The 18,195-nt window shown below is 34.5% G+C and overlaps 3 protein-coding genes across 3 annotated transcripts in view; all 3 read right to left on the reverse strand.

The window, feature by feature from the left end:
- Positions 1–2,037: 2,037 nt before the first annotated feature.
- Positions 2,038–3,855, reverse strand: LOC111495226 (bidirectional sugar transporter SWEET12-like). Its single transcript, XM_023145171.1, has 6 exons — positions 3,746–3,855; positions 3,628–3,664; positions 3,335–3,545; positions 2,940–3,101; positions 2,716–2,835; positions 2,038–2,576 (listed from the first exon to the last, which is right to left on the reverse strand). Exons 1-6 carry the CDS (start codon positions 3,795–3,797, stop codon positions 2,253–2,255), a joined length of 906 nt encoding a protein of 301 aa, XP_023000939.1. The 5' UTR covers positions 3,798–3,855; the 3' UTR covers positions 2,038–2,252.
- Positions 3,856–8,182: 4,327 nt separating this feature from the next.
- Positions 8,183–12,215, reverse strand: LOC111495224 (probable serine/threonine-protein kinase At1g54610). The gene is made up of 7 exons (XM_023145169.1): positions 11,692–12,215; positions 11,315–11,599; positions 10,097–10,414; positions 9,276–9,503; positions 9,086–9,186; positions 8,871–8,997; positions 8,183–8,792 (listed from the first exon to the last, which is right to left on the reverse strand). The coding sequence occupies exons 1-7, from the start codon at positions 12,007–12,009 to the stop codon at positions 8,469–8,471; spliced, it is 1,701 nt and encodes a 566-aa protein (XP_023000937.1). The 5' UTR covers positions 12,010–12,215; the 3' UTR covers positions 8,183–8,468.
- Positions 12,216–17,356: 5,141 nt separating this feature from the next.
- The window catches only part of LOC111495225 (transcription factor bHLH137-like), a 2,123-nt gene continuing 1,284 nt past the window's right edge, over positions 17,357–18,195 (reverse strand). Inside the window, exons 5-7 of the mRNA XM_023145170.1 lie at positions 18,023–18,106; positions 17,775–17,939; positions 17,357–17,690 (exon numbers count right to left, since the gene is read on the reverse strand). Of these exons, the coding sequence (XP_023000938.1) occupies positions 17,595–17,690; positions 17,775–17,939; positions 18,023–18,106 (345 nt within the window). The 3' untranslated portion in view covers positions 17,357–17,594. The remainder of the gene's footprint in view (positions 17,691–17,774; positions 17,940–18,022; positions 18,107–18,195) is intronic.

The following is an 18,195-nucleotide window of genomic DNA, read 5'->3' on the forward strand; positions in this document are numbered from 1 at the left end:
AATTAAGAAGACGATCATAGTTATATAACTAAGGAAGGGACACTATTTCTATTGGTGTGAGGTCTTTTGAAAATGAAGTATGGAGAATTTATGATCAAAGTGAACAATATCATATTATTACAAGGTCGCTTGTCAGTATCAGTGGTATCAGAGTCATGCATTTATCTTAACTTAACTATGTCAGTAGTGTAACAATCCATGCCCAAAATTTGGAATATGGATTCAGCATTTGTTGATCTCAACATTTTCCTACATCCTCTGCAATATGGTCACGTTACTTACTCCTCATTTTTTAAGAGGGAAGACTATCTCCACAATCTAACACGAATTCCTTTCACCCAACATAGCATTGCTCCAAGTAAAACACCAAAAAGGAGTATGCACTTTGTTGGTATAGTCAGTGACTTTCAATTCTTTTACGTCTTTCTCCCTCATACTATCCTCAAAATCACTCTCATTCAGATGTGATCTCGATTCATTCATATATCACTCTTTTACTTAAGTGTCACAAATAGATTCTTTAGATGACAAACAAAGAGCCTTGAAGGGTGTAGTGATATTGAAGATCGATGGTTGTGGTTGTGAGACTCGAAAGTATAATCATAGCAAAGATCCGTGATAGAGCTCTGTTGAACCAGTACTGTACTCAGAGAGTAAAAAGAGGCTCAATTGTATATTTTGTTCAAGCGTTCCAAAAAGCTTGTATTCAAAGTGGACAATATCATATCATAATATTGATGATCCAACATCTCTCAACTTCCCATTTCTCATTTTCATCGTCCCCCAAACTCCATAATCGGCCGCCAAATCCTAAGTCTCCTCGGACACCAACTTGTCGAATGATACCTTAAAAAAAAAAAAAAATGGGTTTGAGGGAGAGGGATGAAGAAAAAGGTGTTGGGACTTAGTGAAGTGTACGTAATAGCATAATAGTCAAACATTTCTTTTGCTTTTTAAGACCAAAAAGCAAATTCATCGTACAAAATGAAAATGAAATTAAGGTTTTAAAGCAAACCAACTAATATTATTGCTTCAATAAAAACCTTAGTGGTTCATAAAGGAATGGGATTGAGAAACAAACCAATCCCACCTTCTTCCTTAATGCTTTGTGATTTTGAAATTGGTGAGTGACATCAATGGATATAAAGAGTCCGTTTTATCTTCGCATTATCGGATTACACATTTGTTTAATTATTCTAGAATTTAAGAGTAATCAAACTACTCTTTTTGTGAGATCCCACGTCTGTTCGAGAGAGAACGAATCATTTTTTATAAGAGTGTGAAAATCTCTCCCTAAAAGACGTGTGAGGCTGACGGCGACACGTAATGGACTAAAACGGATAATATCTATTAGCGGTGAACTTCGGCTATTACAAATGGTATCAGAGCTAGACATCGGGCGGTGTGCCAACGAGAACGTTGGATCCCAAGGAGGATGGATTGTGAGATCCTATATCGATTGGAGAGGGGAATGAAGCATTCCTTATAACGTGTGGATACCTCTCCGTAGAAGACGCGTTTTAAAACTGTAAAACTGACGGCGACATGTAACGAACAGTGAGCTTGAACTATTACAAATGGTATTAAAGCCTGACACCAGACAACATGCAAGTGAAGAGGAGAACAAAGCATTCTTTATAAGAGTGTGAAAACCTCCCTAAAAAAAGCATATAAGAACCGTGAGGTTGACGCGGATACGTAACAATAACATATTCACTTTTTCTTATTCTATATTAATTCTCATTTATTTATTCATGTATGCTTAATTGGAGAAGCATGGGGAGTATTAATTAATTACGTATTCAAAAGCTAAAAGTTCCAACATGTTCTAAATGTTCTAAATCATCTAAGTATCCCACTTTTTCTCTACCACACAAGCAACTATATCATAAAGCTACCTAAACCACGATGATTAATTCAAAGAATAGTAACGAAAATACGACACGACTTCATTGATATACATTACTATAAAAAATGTAATCGGTACGAATAACGGATAAAAGCTACAAGATTAGAACCAAAATCTCCGTACATATCAAAAACATGATTGATTAAAAATAAGTATTAATTACACGAGAGGAAAGCTTCATAAAAATACCCTACTTAATTATGGATGTACCATAAACACTAATCTCTAGCTATTTTAACATCATTCACATGGTAGCATACAGAAAAGTTGGGCAACTAAAAGACCAAAATTAAAGCATTACGGATAAACTTAAACAAAACAAGGGGTTAGATCAAGATTATAGTTAAACAACAATAGGGACTGTAATTTGGTCGTTGACTTCCAAGTTTTTGTCTTTGTCTTTGACTTTGTCTTTAAGGTCCAGCTCCATCTTGTTGTCGTGTTCGATTCCGTTGGTTATTATTACCTCAATGGCTCCAACAGAAGGTGGTAGAGAAGAATCTTCCTTTTCTTTGTCGGCGGCGGCGGCGGCGGTGGCTATCATTATAATCTCGGTTGTGTGTTCTGGTAGCTTCATTTCCTTTGCCATTGCCATCTCGTGCTTCTTGTAGATCAAATACAGGATCATTTGAGCTACCCCAAATATAAATCCCAACACGTTTGGAAGCTGAGAATAATCAAAATTTCCGAACACTTTTTAGATCATATTTTCTTACGGTAATTCGATATATGTTATGAACCGTACTTTCAATCTCACTTATGTTTCTCGTTCTTAATAGAATGTTAAAGGGTTATTGAAGTAATACCGCAACATAGATATCTTTGAGAAATACGCCATAAAGAAGCCATGTAATTGCGCTGAGTGTGAGGAAGAACGATAAAAAAAAGGGCATGAACTCCACGCTCTTTGTTCGAATCACCAATCTCTTTTATAAAGCAAAAGCCAAAAAACCATCAGAAAAATAAAAAAAAAGGCAATAATTAACATAAAGTTGTTCTTCAAAAGAAAGAGTGAAAAAACAACACTAACCATGATGCTAAGTGGAGCTGCAAAGACACACACAGAAAAGGCCACACAAATCCATCCAAGAGCCTTCACTCTGTTAGACCCTTGCACTAATAGGTGAGTCACAAGTAGAATTACGCAAAACCCACCAAAGTTCAATAGAAGAACAAATCTCAACGTGGAAACCTGTTCATATTTGGATCAAAAAGTTAAATCCCATGAAAAAAGTTGAAACCTTTAAGAACTAAATATAAATTATTAAGAGGCCGGATTATTGAAAGAGAGTCCTATAAGAGGATGATCATGAATTTATAAGTAAGGAATGACATTTTAACCATCAGAGCTCATGTTCAAAATGGACAATATCATATCATTATGGAGAGTTGTGATTCGTAACAAGAACTAATACAAGAACGTACCCGAATCTGCTTGGGAGCAAAGACGACGAAGATGGCAATGTAAACGGTCTCAATGACACACCCGACCGAATTGATAGTAATGAGAAGGGTTTCATCAGGCTTGAATGAGGCATAGTATAACCAAAGCATGCTGCTGAAAAGTGCCACCACGTATGGAACTGATTGAAACCCTTCAGTTGATTTCTTCTTACAAATTCTTACAAACGTCGGCCTGCCACACCCACATACCAAAACCCTTCAATTTTTTAGCTCAAAATACACTTTGAAAAGAATGAAGTAAAGTATACACTTACAAAGGAGCCAAGAACACAATGAAGGAGATAAGGTTACCTACAAAATTAGAAGAACCAATGAGGAAATGGTAAGGATGTTAGAAAAAAAGTGAAGAAAAAAGGGGAGAAAGAATGGTACCAAGAAGGCCAAATGCAAGAACAGCAGGGTGATGGGTATCGAACAAAGCCATCACTTTCTGAGATTGTATGATTGGAATGAAAGAGAAAGGTTTTTTTTTTAAACCAAAACCTTTTCTTTTCGATGCAATAAGGGAATGTGAGAAGCTGCCATATTTATAAGCCCACCTGATACTCACTGTTGCCCATCAAATCGTGAACCACAATTATTAATATCTACTCCTTCAACCTTCAACTCTTCCAATTATTATCATTATTATGATCACTCAAGGAAGGAGAATTACGTACGTTACAAAACCATTCCAACGCACCCTTTCTAGCCGCCTGTTCTTCCTCGTAGTCATGTTTGTTCAAGGCGTATTGCTTATGATCACATATCAAATATCTCAATCATGTTTGTATAGAACGTATTGTCCATAGTCACATGTCTGTTCCATACCACTTTTACTTACTTTCATTTAAGACATTGTGTCAATACAAGGTGTATGACCAGTCACGTTATGAAATATATCTTAATATTTTTTATTTGATTTATAGTATATTTTATTTTATTTTTAATATTTAATTAGTTTATATTTTTTTTATAAGTGTTAGTGGGTAGTTTTTATCCTATTTAAAAATTATGAATATCAACGATAATACACACCTTCGATTCCAATTCTTAACACTAATTTATACGCATCATGGCTAACTTATACGGGACGCACAACTAGCTGTTAATTCTTCCTACCTAGATTGTATGCTATCAAATCCATTGTTATTGTCTTACTTGCTTTTAACTTGTAACATTTCTTTCTTTAAATTTTTTTTCTAACGTATTTCATCGTTCACGTTTTCTAAAACATTTCTCTCCAACGTAACTCGAGACTCGAGCATATGTCAATATTATTCGCAAAATCTGAATTTTATACGGCTGACTTATTCGTTGGATTAGAACAAGTGTCGAACAATCGTTCTCTCGCTGCTGCAAAAGTGTAGGTCTCTATTTTTTTTCATGCATAATTTCAATTGAGATAAAAATAATATTACGAAATATTATAAATAAATGGAATATAAATAGCGTAAGCGTGTACGATGTTGCTAATTAAGAAGAATTATGGAATGAGAATTCAATAATTAAAAGAGATTATTTTTTATTTTATTTATTTATTTATTTTTACCGACAAATGAAAATAGAAAGTAATTAATTGATCATTTTTAAAACGTTTTGCACTTTGTTTAGACATGTTAACCTAGGACATCTGTAATCTAATATTAATCAATATTAATATTTTTAAGCTTTAATTAAGCACTGTTTATTTTTTTAAAAAAAAAATATTTAATTTTTTTGTTTCTTTATTATTTAATTTTGTTATTGCGTTCTATCCGGCCTAGCTTTTGACCTTCTTCTAGGCGTGAACCATGGGACCCAATAGTCTGCGTCCAAGTGGCACCATATTCATCCAAAAACAACAATATAAATATTTCTTTTTCACTAAAATTCTTTGTTATAATTATTTATTTATCAAAAACGTATAAATATGTCTAAACAATACTCCCCAAAACCATATAATAATAATAATAATACAAAAGTGACAAAAATGAAGTGGGTTTTTGGTGGGGTTTTGGATCTTGGGGTTAATAATAATAATAATACCAATAAAGATAGTATCTCTTACTTATAAACTCATGATCGGTGAGATCCCACATCGGTTGGAGAGGGAAACGAAACATTCCTTAAAAGGGTGTGAAAACCTCTTCATAATAGACGCGTTTTAAAACTATGAGACTGACGATGATACGTAACGGACCAAAGCGGACAATATATAGTAGAATTTGTTAGATACTTTGAAGCACGAGAGACTTATAATTCGATAGAAACCCTAATGAAAATAATGTAAATAGTGATCGACGATGGAAGATATTTTAGGTGGAACGAATGGTGTTGGTTTTGTTGGGCAATAACAATGGAATGGGAAGAAGGTAAGGCAATTATTGAGAGATGAGTTGGTAAGTTTATATGATAGACACGAATACCATATTTGCTTTGGGTTTGGCTTTGGGTTTGCTTTACAAAGTTATTATCTTGTTCGCTTTTTGTGAGGTCATTAAAGATAGCCATTTTGCTAAGTATAAACTCTTTTCCATAACATGGCAAATGCCAACCCTCCACCCAAAAAGTAAACATAATAATTCATTGCCTTCTTCTGTTGACTTCCCAAGATATGGAACCTTTAATCTTAACCCATATTTAATTAAAATTAAACTCCAAGTAAACCACAAATCTTATGGTTCTTGGGTTTTGTTTTTATGCAATAATTTGTGTGTATGATCTGTAAGATTTCAATGATTGACTCCCTCTCTTGCTTCTTCTCCACTCGATTGGAAGACTACAATATAAATATGAGGTGAGGAAGTGTTCGAGAGTTGTCGTTTTCGTTTTTTTCGATATTGATATTGTCCGTTGTTTGCATGACGAGAATTATAAAGAGGGTTCGAGAAATCTCTGCGAAATAATGCACATTTCGACGTCTTTTTTCGTACGTGTATACTTTCTAGTACGATGGATTAATCAAAATTTGTTTGAAAAGAAAGTTCTTGAAATTGAGTATGGTCCAACCATGCATAAATCATCTCCTATTGTTTGAGATATGGTTGTTTACAGGAAAAAGAAAGGAGAAAAGAAGAAGAGCTTTTCGGTGTCGGAGCGTTCATATTAATCCAAAAACAATTTCATGTATGATTGATTGACATGTAATATTGTTAATATATATCTTTGTTTTTTCTTCGATTTTGATACGCAATTCAATTCATCCCACACCACACCCTTAATTTCGCTCCACTTGTAACCACACAAGAATCGATCTTGATTGATTTCTACTTTTCTTTTAGCACAATTACGAACACTTTTATTTTATCTCGTAAAAAGTTACTTTTTGTTCAACGTCACTAAATTTCTTTTATATCATAAATTGTGTACCGTTTCGATCCAAATACCCATTACTTTAATTTGAATTTGATTAAGTATATAGTTAAAGAAGGGCGGAATTTAGTGGATGATATGCATGGTATTCTCAAGATTTGTGAATATGATACCTTTTGGGCAATGATTAGAATGATATATACATTAAATTAAATGAATGGCTAACCAGTCCCCATCGTTCCATTAAAGAGCACCACCATTTAGCATATCTTCCATTTAATTATAGATTTGAATATTGATTTTGATTCGTACACTTTTTAAAATATAATACGAAAAGAATAAGTAGGGGATTAAACGACAAGAACTTGAGCTCTCTATTACAGGCGTGTTGTCCATGACTACATGTTGGATGTCTCAGTCATGCTTGTCTAGAACGTGTTGTCGCATGCCCGTTCCAAACCCCTCTTATATTCTTTCATCTTAGATAGGTCATTACTCTTCATCTTGTGTTAATATGGGGAATATGACTAATTGTCTTCCTATCTGGGTTATGCTATTAAAGGCGTTGCTGTTGCCTAATCGTTTTTAACATATTTCTTCGCTCACGTTTTCTAAAACATTTCTCTCAAACGTGATTCAAGACTCGAGCACATGCAAACGTTGTCAACGAAATCCGAATTCCACACAACTGACTTGTTTGTAGGATTAGAACAAGTGTCGCACAATTGTTGTCCTGCTGCTGCAACAGTACGATTGTGACACTCTATAAAATATTATAATGTAAAAAGCATAAACGTCAGATTGTGATTAATTTAATATATTTATATAGTTATCTTAGAATCCTTTAGGGAGGAATGCTTGGGGCAAAATTGATTAAAGATTGTGATCTGAAAGGCAATTTGAGCCGACAAGCTTTAGTCATTGGAACAATGTTGTGTTTCTTGCTTTGTTAGCTGTTTTGCTAAATTTACAACCAGAGACGGCGATGGACGGATGAGATTTATTCTCTTCCAAATTTTTTTTTTGAAAAAAATCTTAATCCAATGGTTTGTATATATTAAGATCATTGTGATAATTTTTGCTAGTTAGTTTAATTATTTATAATCATAAATATTAATACGGGTTTTTTTAAGTTGCCAATTTAAATATAATTCATATGATAAAAGTAAAAATAAATTATCATAAACTTGATCTCTCGTGATGAACTACTATATAATAATTAGCTAGGAGTTTTTTATTACATTAATAAATAATAAATGATTTAGCTTTATAAGGAATTATTAATGGTTTTAGTTTTAAAAATTTAGTATGAAGAACGTACTTAAAAAATTATGAAAAAAGAAGTATAATTTTAAGCAAATTAAAACTAAAATGAATGTAACGGCCTAGATCCACCACTTAGCACATATTGTTCTCTTTGAGGTTTCTCTTTCGGGCTTTCCCTCAAAGATTTAGTTTGCTAGGAGGAGGTTTCCACTCCCCAACTAATGAAGGACATTGCAACGAGTAAATCAATAATGGAAGAAGCATTATCAGAGAATTCAACAACATAAGAATACCATTCTAAAATGTCCAAAAATAATGATAATTATGATATTACTAAAAGGCAAAGCAAAATGATGGCATTTGTGGAACCTCATCTTGCAGAATATACAGAAATCTCCTGGGGCTTTCTTCTACATCTACACTGTAGTAGTAGCTTATGAACCAAGCTGAGATGGGGAAGAACTTGATTTGGAGTGTACAAATAAACCCATTTTCATTCATACATTCTTCACTATTTCAGATTTGGCATCTCAAAAACTCAACATTGTGTATGTTTCTATTTACCTCTAAACAAAAGATCCATTGATAACCCGATTGATGGCTTCAGTGCACGGATGAATTTTCCTGATGAAGACACTGATGGGTTATCTTTATCCGCTTTCTTCCTCCGAGAGGGCCCCCCAGGAGCTCCTGTACTTTTCACAGATCCAGATTTTGAATTAAAAATTGAGGAGCTGAAGGAAGTACCAGCTGCACCAAATGAAAAATGGCTCCTCTGGGATGTCTCATGTGGCGGGTACCCCACTGCCCCATCTTGATGAGGCGGGGGGAACTTCTCGCTCTTGCTCTTACCATTTGCTTTTGTCACATTTCTCCACCTCTGATAGAACAAAGTAGAGACATTAACGAGTAAATCAGGTATGGAAAGATTGAAACTTAGGGAGGAAGCTCAACTTACATCCAAGTTTGATTGCATCTCTGCATTGGCTTCAGGAGCTGGGACAGCCCGACCAACTCGATCGCGTACTCTTACTCTCCTGCCACCACCATCAGCAGCTGTTGCTTTCCCACTTAGACCTCTTTGCCTGAAATGGAAGCGTATATTGCTTGTTAAGACACCAGGCTGATCTAAATGATAAGAACAAGAGCAAGGGGAAGGGAGAAAAATAAAACCTTCTAGCTTCTTCGTCTCTCAATTTTACATCCAATTCTTTGCTAGGAGGATATTTAGGCAGACTTGATGGTTCACAAGCAAGAGGCTCGGTTGTAAAGAACTGTAATCAGAACTATTAAATATATTGTTTTCTACAACATTAGACACTTCTTTTTCACATGAGTAATGTTATGAAGCAAAGTTACTCACTTCGCTATTCAGAGCAGCAGTGGCAGTACCTCGCCCGTCAGGGTCCATTGTAAGGAGAGATTCGATAAGGGGTAGAGACGAAGATGGAAAATCTTCGAACGTTTCCACAATGCAGCGTTTGTATGGTTGCTGGGGTTTAAATAGAGTTGCATTTGGCAATTTGTACTTCTTCCAGTAATCCTCAGATGGAGAACCACATAATTTAAATATCTTATGAAGTTGTTCGACCTAAAAGAAAGAGTAATCCAGAATCAACTTCACACAGTGATGATGCATCAGTTCAAGATGAATTATTGACAAAGAAACATCTTGATATGGCGGAATAAACTGAGGTGGAAAACTAGAAATAGATTCTCACAGTTGCATTATGAACTGAACTTGGAAGATAAAAATGTAAGCAATGCATAACATCACTGTCGTCTGCAATGTATCATAATAACATCCACATTTTTTACGAAGAATTCAAATGATTGAAATATCAAGCATAATCAATCAATTTCTTAATATTTACATGAAAAAGGATTCAAATGATTGAAATATCAAGCATAATCATCAATCCATTTCTTAATATTTACACATGAAAAAGGATTCAAATGATTGAAACATCATGCAACAGCTAAGGAATAAATTCATTTCATATACAATGACCAAATCAATTATTTTTCACAATCATTAAGGATTCAATAATTAATAGCATCCTATTTAGTGGATCGGTCAATTTAATTCTTCAGAGGCCAGGTACAACATAGTAAGCATCAGAGAAAATGGTTACAAAACAAGGAGATAGGTGAGGAGGAATAGAGAGATAGAAATAGCAATACCTCTGTCCTTCCTGGCATGATTGGCCTCCCAGCAAGCAGCTCGGCCAAGATGCAGCCAGCACTCCAAAGGTCAACCCCTATACCATAAAGAGTAGCTCCAAGCAATAGTTCAGGTGGGCGGTACCAAAGCGTTACAACTCGACTAGTCATATTTTGCTTCTGCTCAGGATCAAAGAAAGTAGCTAACCCAAAATCAGCTATTTTCAGTACTCCTTCGTTATCAATTAGCAAATTGGAACCCTTTATATCACGATGCAAAACACCTCGGTTGTGACAGTGCTCAAGCCCGGACAATAGTTGCTTCATGTAGCATTTGACCTGGTAGAAAAGTTACGGCCAGTGTTTTCATGTTTTTGACATTATCAATGTGACAAATGCCATAAGTAGCCATCCTCTGTAGCATACAAGCAACTACACCAACTTTTTAAAGAAACCTCAGAGAATTCATTAGCAAACAATCCACTTGAAGAAATTTGAAAAAGACCCTGATCATCATCTTAGATCCCTTCTTTAACAACTATCAATTTTGAAATATAGCTATTCCTTGAGACATAAGGAGATGATAAATAACAGAAACTAAAGGGAAAAAAGCAACCTTGTTTCTTATTTTCTTTTCAAAAAGCAACAGAACTTGAAATTCTGGAAGTATAAAATCATGTCATAAGAGAAAGTTTTATGCTGGTTGAATGGAATTCAGCCAAAGATTAATATTCTGTTGAGTGTCTTTCCTTCTATGTACAGAGAACCCGGAAGAAATATCTGAATCCAAACGCACAAGGATGCCGAAGAAACTAAGAACTTTTCTTAATCTAATCCTGTTACAATTCAATGCTGAGAGTTATTAAACTCAACAAAACCGAGATCAAATGAACTACAGGACAATATTTACTAATTCATAAAGTTACTTTATCCAACTCTTCGATGTTCTTGTAGCTTAATGAAGTTAAAAGCATGAAATTAGGCAGAAAACCTTCTAAATTTGCTTTTTCAGGGGAAGAGGACAAAATGGAAGAAAAAGGGCAAAAAAATTCCCGGTAGCTCGATTGCAGTAACATTGAGACTCCGAACAATTAAAGTGCGAAAAGGAAAGCTAGCCGGAGCAGACCAGAACATCAATTCAAAACCGAAGGAAAACCGCCGGAAAAATATCACAAAAAAGAACAAAATGCTTAGGTTCAGCCAATATTAGAAACAATCTGGATTAAATGGAATCGATACCTGAGGCTCCGTGAACTTGACTCCTTGACCGGCAGCAAGTCCGGCGAGGTCGTGTTCCATATACTCGAACACTAAGTAAAGACTACACGACATTCTTGAAGTAACTAAGCCTTCAAGCTTAAGCACATTGGGATGATCGAGGCATTTCAGGACCAAAATCTCTCTGGCCATAAACCTGACGCTCTCTGGTTCTAAATTATCAAACCTAACCTTCTTCAGAGCAACAATTTTCCCAGTAATAAGATCCCTCGCCTTGTACACATTGCTATACGTCCCTTGCCCAATCTGAATCACCAAGAACCAAAAATCACACAAACTTTCTACAACTATTGAATCGACATAAAAAGCGAAAAATCAATCATAAACACGTGGCACACCTTAGCAAGCTTCTCAAACGTATTGGCTCGACGAGGCGTCCATCCTTGGATCACCTCGCCGGCTACCGCAAGAAGCCACGACGGCCAACCTTGCTCATTTCTCTGGAAAATGCCTGATGAAGGCCTCCGACGCTCTACGGACAAGGAATCCACGTCCTGCCGAACTCCCTGGTTTTCCGCTGTAGTCGTTTGTTTCTTAACTCTCTCACTATTAACTCCATCGATATGAGAGTGGTGATCCGTACTCCGGCGGCGACGAGTAGGTCCGGATGCGCTCCGGCGACCGTCGGCGGCTTGTCTGCCAAGAACGCAACCCATTGGGGGAATGTCCCGGAGCTCATAGAGTGGCGCTTAACTCATGAAGAAGGAGAAGAAAAATGAGGCCTTGTTTAATATGGAAGAGAAGAGAGTGGTATGAAGCAAACAGAGAGAAGTTTTGGGCATTTGGATTGCTTTGTTTGGGATTACAGGAATCAGTGAGCTGGAGAAGACGATGAGAGTGAAAACTTGTAAACCTTTTTTTTTTTTTTTTTTTTTTCTCAATAGTTATTTAAGAATAAGAATTTAGATTTTTCGGGGTAATATTGAGGCCTTGTTTTCCTACAAAATTACAATACTACCACTGGTCATATACGGTGGTTGTTGAGTCTTACTAAACCATACTCAAAACGGAAGAAAAGAACCTCTTATTCCAAATAAAATAATTTAAAAATTAAAATCATTTACTAATTTACTAATTTACTTTATCCTCCAAACATCATATTACAATTTTGCCCTTATTCACATTCAAATAAAATAGGTAATTTTTATCATTTAAATATTTATTGTCTCGATTTATTTAAAAATAAAAAAATAAAAAAATTGAGTTGAGAGAAAGGGAAAAGGCAGGCAACTTTTTATAGAATTGGATTTTTCATATATATTTATATAATATATTTAATTTGAATTTGCAGTTCGTGCGGGACCGGTAAAAAGCATTGGTTACAAACCAACCACGGTTTGGAAGGAAGCTTCCAATTCCTTAAACATGTCTTTATTTATTATTTTTTTTTAATTTATCTAAATTTTAGAAATGAATGATATTTTCTATGGTTTAATTTGTTAAAAACTATAATAAATGTCACTGTGAAAATATAATATTTTAAAATTAAATGATTTTTTTTTTTTTTCTTGTTTGAATATTAAAATAAAAAAAAGTTATTGTGAATTAAATATTACCTACCAAGCTGAATCTATTAAAAAGGTGTTTTTAATAGAGGAGTTGATGGCCACATTTATTGCTGAGAAATTGAGGTAGGGAAATTAGGTATCTCGAGCAAAAGGGCAATTTTTTTTTTTCTTTTTCTTATTAATTTAATTTGATTTATACGCGTTAAATTACTTTAAAATTTATATTAAAAGTAACAGTATTCTCATCAATAGAATCTTGTAATGTCGAAATAATTTAATATGATATTTATTTTAATGGGTAGGTGTTGAAAAAGAATGACAAAGACATTCCTAAGGCTTTCATATAGAATAATTAATTTATATGTAACTTACTTTTTAAACTAAAAATTAATGTAAAAATAAAAATTTAAACTCAAAAACTTAATTAATTTGAAGGGTTTGAATATTAAATGCTGACATTTTCTCTGACTTCCTTTTGTGGTGACTCACTGCACTCCATTTTCTCTCTCTAAACTCAAAACCCTGAGTTTTTTCTTTTAAAATTTTCTCTCAAAATTTTTAAAAGACATAGAAAGAAGTTTTCACAACAATGTTTCGTTTTCTTCCTCGATGGATGTGAGATCTTTATGATATTGTAATTGAAATGGGTGAGTGACAGGCAGGTGAAGGAAGCATCCACTTTTTGCAGGAATATACAATTCAGGTTCTTCCACTATGAGAATTCTCTGTAGTGCCTGTTTGTAATAATCGAAGCTTTTTGTTGAAAAGTTAAAAAGAAGGGAAGATAGTGTTTATGATGATGATGATTGGTGAGAGAGGTGAAAGTGGGGGAAAAAAAAGCTGAAAATAAAAGGCAATTTTTGGAGTGGATTTATTAAAATTTAAAATTAAAAAAAAAAATTATCTTAAAAAATAATAATTGATTTTGCTTCCTAATCCTTTTATTGTCAATTTTTTTTTTTTTTCTCCTTTGTTTAATGATTTTGTCCATCACTTTGCCCATCATTTTAATACCCATTTCCTCCTTATAAAGATTTGACCATTTCTTCATCCCATACCATCACTATCTTTATTTTAGAACTGTTTTTATATCGGTATCTCCTGATTCTGTTAAGTTATAATAGTACAAATATTTTTCATTCAATAATTTATTTGTATCGAATAAAAATTTGTAATATTGTTGTCACATTTAACACGAACCAACCATATGGGTTAGTTTTTAAAACGATAGATTAAATTTAGATGGTTGTATCAAATTTTAAAATATTTTCGACTAAGTTTTATTTATTTATTTATTTTTTTTTTAAAATATTTTCGAATTAGCGGAGTATTGGCATAAGTTGAGTGTGGGCTTACGATCAAGGCCCATGTGGAATGCAAGCTTGAATTGAGTTGGGTTACTTGTTCAGGCTTTAACTTGGACTCTTAAGGCCCACGATTTCAGTTGGGCCATATGCCATTCATATGGCCCACTAGGTCGGATGAGTCATTGGTAAAATAACTTATTAAATACCCATTATAACAAAATATATTTATTCGGTAATGTGCCAACAAGGACACTAAACTTTTAAAAGGGATAGATTGGAGAGGAAAATGGTGTGCCAACGAGGGCGTTAGTATATAGAGGACAAGAGTCCAAACATATACGCTACCGGGTCTTTTTATTATTTTATTATTATTATTATATGTGATAGTTTAAATTATGGAGTTTGAGATTTTGATTTAATAAATTAATTAGTATGGATATAATAAGGTTTTTTATTTTTGTTGGGGGATGTTGTTTTGGCTTGAGACAGCCCATGCATCAGTTAGGGTTAGCTGCTGAGTGATGTGGACACATATTATTTGTTGTTTAAGAGCTGGAAAAGGACAAGGCAATTCAATGGGTGAGGGGCCAACCCATAGGGGGTTGCCCCCAGTGGACCCTGCCCCCGTTTTGGCCGCAACCACCGCCCCTCTCCAACCCACTGGTCCCTCCTCCACCCTCTTTCTTGGTCGCCCATCACTTAATACGGTGGTGGTGGCGGCGGCGGTAGTGGTAGCGACGACCAAGGAATTTAATTTTGGTATAATACTTTAAAATAATAATAATAATCACAAAATTTTCTATACCCATATGCTGATTGGCATGTGGTCGAAGATTTTGATATTCAGTATCATGATTCTTTATCTTTTTTTACAGTTAAATATGTTTTTATTATGAATAATTTTGTGTTTGGTGACCTCCGAAAGATTTTCGTGAGACTCATATATGAGTTGATCCTTCGATCTTGCAAACGATGATGGTGAAGGTTGGGAGGGATGATATGAAATGGTAGAAGACATGTGCGGAACCGAAAGAAACAAGACCATGCATCAATGTCGGATACCTTACACACCAAAGTCTAATTAAATAAATATAGATTGTGATAAGTCCTTGGTGTGTGTATATATATATATATATATTATATTATACCCAAAATTTATATATATTATGAACAATGGGTCAAGGGGGTCCCATGAACCCACCAAATTGATGGGCTGGTGAGTTAATTAAAAATTTATCCATTGTAAATAATATTTATATAATAAGAAAATGGAGAGAATAGGACATCTTGGAGATCAACTTTGGGGTCCAAAATTACGAGGTGAGAACAATTCAACATGTGGGACTACATCTATTTCGGTTTGAAATTAAGGCGTCACACTAAGTATCATATCATTTTATGAGGCCTCATTCTCTCGAGCTCTCAAATAGGTATGACTAAATTAAGGTTACAACAATAGGTATACATACTGTGTTGAGGCTCACAACTTCTTTGTTCGATACTTGAGAATTGAGAATTTTATTGGCATGATTAACTCTGATATCATCATGTTAAGAACCACAATCTCTACAATGGTATGATATTGTCCACTTTTAGCATAAACTCTGATGATGTAATGTTCCTTACTTATATACCCATAGTTTTCCTCTTATTTAGCCCATGTATACTACTCTTCTTATATACACCGTCTTCTTCTTAAACATCCTGTTGTTTGTTTTTTTTATTACCTTTAAAACTCAAATATCAAATATTTACGATTCACAACACATTGCTAATATCAATTACAAATGTCAAATATTCTTAATCTCGCTATTCATCTTAAAAGTAGAGTTGGATTAAAGTTGGTCGAGCTGGTTGCATTGACTCAACCAAACTAACCTACTAATTGAATTGAATTTTGTCGATATTCATCTCAGTTCAGTATATATATATAACCATTGGACAATTCGAATGGTTCGAGTCAATTAGTCATATGTTAATTATTGGGTAAATCGAATTTTTTAATTATTTTTCTAATGGGTAGAGATGGGAGGATTAATCTATGACGGATATAGTCTAACCGCCAAGTACAGCGCTAAAAGATATTGTTCTTTTTTAGTTCTCTCAATGTTTTTAAGAGAGGTTTTCACTGTTATAAAGAATGTGGGATCTCACCGTTCACCATTTTTAGGACCGAACGTCTTGGCTGACACTCATTCCACCTTCCGATCGACATGAGATCTCAGAATTTGACGCCTTTTCTATGGTCGATGGCATAAAAAAAGTTGTTCTAGAATCAATTAATCTATATCATGGAGGTGGACAGGATGACCCTCCAGGGATTTCCTTCACATGGAATCTTGGAAAAAAGAGAGATATGGTTGGCTATGGCGTTTTGTTAATGGCTTCATCACTGTCCCCTTCTAACTTTATTTCTCAATACCCTAATTCAAACACACAACAACCAGTGCAAAACAACAGTGGCAATCAAAAAAAGAAGATAAGAAACATATCCCTTTCCCCAGTTCTTCAAATATTGTTCCATTTTGTCTGTGTCACACTCAGAATCTTTCATAATTTACATATGATTCTTCTAACTTACTTCAAAATCACCCCTTGTTCTATCTGTTCAAGCTTTATATCTTCACTGTTCTTAAGAATCTCTAAGCTTTATGAGTGAGGATTTGATGGAATGCTTCATTAATGTAGTTTGGCATTTTGTATGAGCACAAAACAGTAGAAGTTTGACACACATTGCTGTGTACCAGTAACCCCGGTGTAGTTGTAATAGTTCAAATTTATTACGTGTGATATTGTCTGTTTTGGCCCGTTACGTATGGCTGCTAGCCTCGTATTTTAAAACGCATCGATTAAGAACAAGTTTCTATACGCTTATCTTCTTCAACCAAGGACACTGAACCCCAAATAAGGTATATTGTGAGATCTTACATTGGTTAGAGAGAAGAACGAAACATTTCTCGATATTTGCCAGTGTTAGGCTTGAGCTACTACGTTATCCTCCAAACTTCATTAAAAACTGTAAGACCCCTCATCGATTGAGGAGGAGAACAAAACATTGTTTATAAGTGCGTGGAAAACTCTCAGACGTGGATTGTGAGATCCCACATCGATTGGAGAGTAGAACCAAACATTCTTTATAATAGTGTGACAACTTTTCTCTATCATATGAGTTGTAAAGAACTTAAAATGAAAAAATTTGCATATATTAACAGATGAATGGAAATTACAAACATTAATGAAATTATATATGGTTTATCATCTAACACTAAAACATTTAATACATTTAAAGTAAATAAATTTATTTTCTGATCTAAAAAAATCACTGTAGATTCTCGAAACTTGAGCAGCCACAGAGGAACTATTCCCTGTGTTTGTCGTCCATTCATTTCCCCTACTTCCACTTTATTCAGCGTTTGTTCTTGTTCTTCAATGGAAGTAACACAAGTTGTCGCCAATCCCCGATGAAATTAGAAGCTTTCGTTTCTGTTCTTCCACATCCCATGATGAAACTTTAACGTAATCCTGAAAAAACATGTTTTTGTTTTTTAAGTAAATGATTATAAATGGAGAATTTTATAGTGAACCATAAAAAGAATGTAACTTTACCTGAGATGACGGGGAGTAGGCGGCCGGGCTCATCCCTGGTTGGAGTAGAAACATGCTATTAGCTGAAGGGTCCATTAGGGGAAAGTTATTTGGGGCGGAGATTGCCGGAGTTGGGGTGGTGTCGATCACCGGAAGTTGTGGCGTTATACTACTCAACGACGGCGTCTGTTCAAAAGAAGATTACATGAAACAAAGTTCACAAAGATTGAAGCTTTTTCAAAATCCATTTCATGGGTTTTCTTCTTTACCTCTGGTTGAATCATAAGGCCGTCCAAATCCATTCTGAAGTCGAAGAAAATTGGGTTCAAAGAAGCGAGTTTCATGGAGAGAAACTGAAAAAAATAATAATAAATAAATAAATAAATAAATAAATAAAAGAAGTTTATGGGTAAGCTTAAAAAAAAAAAAAAAAAAAAAAAAA

This window comes from Cucurbita maxima, unplaced genomic scaffold, assembly GCF_002738345.1.
Source record: "Cucurbita maxima cultivar Rimu unplaced genomic scaffold, Cmax_1.0 Cma_Scf00021, whole genome shotgun sequence".
In the NCBI taxonomy this organism is placed as follows: Eukaryota; Viridiplantae; Streptophyta; class Magnoliopsida; order Cucurbitales; family Cucurbitaceae; genus Cucurbita; species Cucurbita maxima.